Below are 5,249 nucleotides of genomic sequence, written 5' to 3'. Positions count from 1 at the left end.
TTGACGAGGGTGTTAACTGCTTCTTAACAAAACATATCTATTTATGTACCAGTTATGTGGAAATATAAACTTTACTGTAATTGATCTCTACAAATGGCAATTATCTATATGTAACTTTTGTACAGTTGCAGGTGGAAAATCAAATGGTTTCCAGCCACTCATGTCAATGCCCTATTGGCAAAGCGAAATGCCATCACATGGCAGCCCTCCTGATCTGGGTGGAGAAAAACATCACCAGAACTGACATGGAGTGTAAGTGGTCAAGACCCAAGGCAGTGAAGGAGAAAGAGATAGTGGCCAAGAAGGGTGTCAGAGATGGCACCAACTACTAGTATAGGTACTAGATTTTGATTTATTGATTTACAAACCTCACCATATTGTACTGCAATTATTATTGTTTTAATTACCTATGCATGTAGGTATTATGTTTTTACAGCTGGCATTAAAAGACCTGTGGCTGCTGAGGACAAGGAATGGGCCGCAGAACAGCTGACTAAGCTTGGCCGCTTTACTGGAATGCGGTCTGCTGAACCAGCTGAGGTAATATCAATTTTCCCTGCATGCAATATATATATATTCTTTTTATGAAAATTTGAAATATGTAGTGTAACTGCTTGTATTGTCATGTATTGTTTTAAAGGTTTTGCCAATTAAGACCTATAAGGCTGTGGTGTCGAGCCCCGGGTTTGCTGCAGCCCAGGACAGGTTGTCCCAAATGAAGCTCTCCAATGAGGAACAGCAGGGCATAGAGAAGGCTACAGTGGGACAGAGCAAGAACCCTCTCTGGTAAGGTCTTGATTATGATACTTTGTAACGTCATGTCATGTTTAAGGATTTATGTTAATATTTCGCTTTCAGGTTAATTTATTGGTGGAAATGTGTGAGTTGAATTTATTTTCTCTCTGAAGATTTTTTAAATACAATATGAATCAGATATAAACATTGCATGGGTTTCAATGAACATAACATGGTGATGGTGTTTAGTACGAGTCTTTATTGCATGAAAGTAGTAGGTTTCAAGACTGAAGAGCTGGCATACAGATTAAGGGTTTTATGCACATGTTTAATTGTAAAGTAGCAGATCGTGTGCACAGTATACATGTAGTTACCGGTACCCAATATTTTCTGTCTCTGTCCTATCCATTTCCTTCTTTATACTGGTAAGTAGCTAGTTTTACATTCCAATTCAAGATTAAAGGTGGAATGTAACACATACATTATGCTAAATTGTAAATATCAGAGACAATCTTGAAAACTTTTGTTTAAAGGAAAAAAATATAAACTTATTGCCATACATATTACTTCACTAAGATAACAGTTTTAGATCCTCATAATCACTTTAGAAAATCCTCCACTGAAGGTTAATCTCATGGCCTTCCCAGACACATAATACGGTAGTATATCTTGACTTCTGTGAAGTGAGAATATACCGGTCGTGCATCATAAAGTACATGGATTTTATAATTTCCAGGTCTTCCTACAGACATAACAGGGTCACTGCCAGCAGGTTTGGACTAGTGCTAGCAGCCATAAGGAGGCACTCATTTCCTCCATCTCTGTTCAAGACACTCCGTGGAGAGTATGCCAAGATTGCTGGAGCCAAGGTATGTTCCTCCCTGAAACCTGAATAAAAATCCAGAATTGAACAATCACCCCCAAAACAAAAAAAAAGAATGCTCTAAAATGCATATTTTGAAAGTAAAAACATTGTTGTGAAGTCAGGAGAATTTTCTACCTTTATTACATGGCTCAAACAACTATCAAATACACAATGATATAATGTGTACATATTTATAACAAGTTATAACTGGGTCTTTTTTCTTTTCTTTTATCTTGTACAGGCTATTGACTGGTGCATAACTCATGAAGATAGAGGGATAGAGCAGTACAGCAAGGTGACCGGGTACCCTATACAACGTAGGGGCCTCTTCCTGTCCACCAGCGGCCTGCTCGGGGCCTCCCCAGATGGGTCAATCTCTGATGACCATATTGTTGAGGTCAAGTGTCCATGGGTTGCTATGAACACAAGCATTGCTGAAGTTGCAGAAAATAAACACTTCTTCCTGACAGTGGACGAGGTCACCGGTCTCTTCAAACTGAAGCGCTCCCACACATACTTCGACCAAATCCAGGGGAATCTCCACTTGATCGGTGCAAGTAGATGTGACTTGGTGGTCTTGACACCTACTGAGCTTGCCATTATTCCGGTCATAAAAGACCCAGCTTGGGTGCCAAACATCGCCAAGTTAGAGACATTCTACAAGACAGTTTTTTTTGCCAACTATCATTTTGTAGTAAATTTACATGCTACTGTTGCAATTTTTAATTATAACGCATGGAATAGTGTCGTTTAGTCGAGGTCCATCCGCCACTGTAGAATGTTGCTGTGACAGCTGCCAGCAGTGTGTGTGAAAAGCACTGGATCACTGGACAATATCCACTTGTTTTTGCTCAGATCCACCTGACTGAATACAAAAGGTGGACCAGTGCTCCACACACACATAGGGTGAGGCCTGTGGGTTCCAATCCAATTAATTTTGCTTGATAACTGTTCCACTCATTACAAGTTATTTTCACACACACTGTGACAGAGCTACACGACATTCACAATATGGCTGGCAACAGCCATTTTTTTACCCCTAAAATTTTTCGAGTAATTTCCAAAAACAACAATTTTGTTTCAAATTTTTGAACCAAACAAAATCTACAAAATTTTGGATCAAATTTTATTTTGTTTGATAAAACTGTACATACACACCATAGAATATGTGTTTGAGCTTTCAAAGCATGAACGACCATATATTTAGACGTAAAGATGTTGCATAAAAAATATATCTGGTTGATCTATAAGGGATTGTTGGAAACACCAATTTACTCTCTCAAGAACATGTGATCGCCCCCCAAAATTCATAAACTATTTTTTTTTCTCTCTTAATTTCACTATTGTTCACGACATGAATGTGATATTGAAGATATTTATATGTTTTGCAAAAGTATTAAACAACAATAAATATTGTTATGTAACAATCAAATTTTATCTTGAATTTCGCGTAGAATTGGAATCTGCAGATTTGTCAAACATACACAAACTTTCAGGATCTTGTTGACATTTTTCTTAAACTGGTATGGTATACGATCTAAAATTGTGAACAGTTTGAGTCTTTGAATTGACCTTTCAACATGAATTCTAGCAACAGAAATTTGTCTGTTATTAACGACCTCTTCTTGTGTGAATTGGCCGTTAACGAGAAATGCTGGAATGTTCAAGGAAACTCCTTGTGGAAGAATGTCTCGGATGGTGAACCCTTTGTCGGCGAGAATCATATCACCTGGATGCAGTTGCTTGAGGATTCCACAGTCTGAAGTTATTGCTTTGTCTGAAGCACTCCCACCATAGAGGTCCCTGGCGAAAGTCATCACGCCATTCGGAGCAACACCAATTAGTGACTTGAGTGTTGTTCTGCCCTTGTACTGACTGTACAGATGACACTGGGTGTCCAGTTTTTCTGTGTTCGACGCTGCTACTTCGGTACAATCGAAGACAATTCTACAGTTCGGAAACGGAAGAAAACAAGATGGAAGACACTTCTGGTTCTTGGCTATGGACGGAATGTTGTTCTCCATCATCCCAACATACAGAATGTCATGGAGCGCACCCACAACTGAAGTGAAGATGTTGGTCACAGTGGCAGTACTACAGTTAAATCTGGTTGCCAGATCTAAATTGCCCAAGTTGAGTCTCAGCTTCATTAGGGTCAACAGCAATTGGTCAACAAGTGCCAACATCTGTACAGTCCAGGTGCTGTGGTAGGTCAGTTCAAATCTCCCCAGTAACTGTTCCAGGAATCTCACAGTGGCGACATCTGGCAAACCTGTATAGTACTGAACTTTATGAGCATCATTTTCTATTTGTTTGAAGGAAAATGTTTCTTTCTGTCTCTCAAGTTCTTTTTTCAGGGTTTCATTTTCCTTGATCAGCATGTCCTTTTCTATTTGTAAAATAGTTTCACCAGCAGTTACAGAACTTGTACTGTTCACTGTGCTCGCAGCAGCATCTGCTAGAACCAAGAGACCTTGGACTGCATCGTCTTCATTCTCATCCACAGAGTTCTCCAACAGCTGTTTGCGTTTCCGACGTCGCACATGAGTTTTCGGTTCAGGATCAGGAAAGTTGAAGGTCTTGTCCGAGTTCCATGAAAACCGTGATGGTCCCTCATCCTTTCCATTGGAGAAGTGCCAGCTGCACACTCGAGAGTTGCAAGTGGGGATGAAATCTTTGCGTCTGAAAAAAACAAAGTTTATGTTAGTCTAGTAGTAAATACTGAATGATTGTTTTGTGAGTAAGAAGAGGGTGTGTTTGGAGGGGGTGTGTGGTGGGGGAATATGTACAGGGAAATATTTGTGTGTTTGTGAGGAGGGGGGTCGGGGGGGAGGGGTGATTTGTGGGTAGGGGGAGGGATACTGTGAAATATCTGAGAGGGATTAATTGTGTATGCGTAGAAGGAGGGCAATAAGTGTGGGAGTGGGAATAGAGGGAAGCATCTGTATGTGTGTGAAGAGGAGGGTTTGATATGACCTATTATTTAGGGGGGTAGAGGTGTAGGAGGGTAGTGAGGGATATTGAAGGGAATATATGTATGGGGTGGAGAGGGAGCGAGTGGTTGGGTATCTGCTGGGTATTGCAGTCTAATTGCAGTCTGTACACAACACAGCAGTACACTGACACTGTGTGGTGGCTTATGCCATATTATAAAAGCTAATTTACCTTATCAGCTTAAGCCACTTCAGCCTTTGTTTTTCATTAGCAGGAAATCGGTAGAAAGACAGATCTTGGTTGGTTTCTGATTTATTTACACACTCAGGAACGCAACACTGCGGCATGACCGAGCACTTTTCTCACTGAGTCCAGCTGGTGTTTGGCTCCAGTGGTTTTGTGTTTGGACCCGGAAGCAGAATTATGACGCGCGGTACGTCACACTTACCAAGAGAATTGGATGAAAATTGATGATTTTATGTGACGCTGACCTTTGACCTTTTCACTTTTTAACAAAATTATTACATTTGCCTTCTCTGTATTATCATAGGAAAGCTTTGTTGAAAATTTGATTACAATAGCTAAAATGATAAAAAAAAGTTACGGCCCAGACACACACACACACACACACACACACACACACACACACACACACACACACACACACACACACACACACACACGTGTTGCAAAATCCCGTGTCCTACTGCGCAAG

The 5,249-nt window shown here is 40.4% G+C and overlaps 1 protein-coding gene across 1 annotated transcript; it reads right to left on the bottom strand.

The window, feature by feature from the left end:
* Positions 1 to 3,027: 3,027 nt before the first annotated feature.
* Positions 3,028 to 4,915, bottom strand: LOC137426237 (uncharacterized). Its single transcript, XM_078775293.1, has 2 exons — positions 4,766 to 4,915; positions 3,028 to 4,282 (listed from the first exon to the last, which is right to left on the bottom strand). Exons 1-2 carry the CDS (start codon positions 4,879 to 4,881, stop codon positions 3,028 to 3,030), a joined length of 1,371 nt encoding a protein of 456 aa, XP_078631419.1. The 5' UTR covers positions 4,882 to 4,915.
* Positions 4,916 to 5,249: the final 334 nt, after the last annotated feature.

The sequence above is a fragment of the Myxine glutinosa genome, chromosome 4, assembly GCF_964187855.1.
Source record: "Myxine glutinosa chromosome 4, kmMyxGlut1.1, whole genome shotgun sequence".
Classification (NCBI taxonomy): domain Eukaryota; kingdom Metazoa; phylum Chordata; class Myxini; order Myxiniformes; family Myxinidae; genus Myxine; species Myxine glutinosa.
Note: the sequence above shows the minus strand (reverse complement) of the source record. Positions and strands in the feature narration are given on the sequence as shown.

Coding starts and splice junctions, on each gene's coding strand:
- LOC137426237 (XM_078775293.1), bottom strand. CDS start 4,881: ATGCCGCAGTGTTGCGTTCCTGAGTGTGTAAATAAATCAGAAACCAAC. Junction 4,283..4,765: donor AAGTGGCTTAAGCTGATAAG/GTAAATTAGCTT, acceptor TGTTTTTTTCAG/ACGCAAAGATTTCATCCCCA.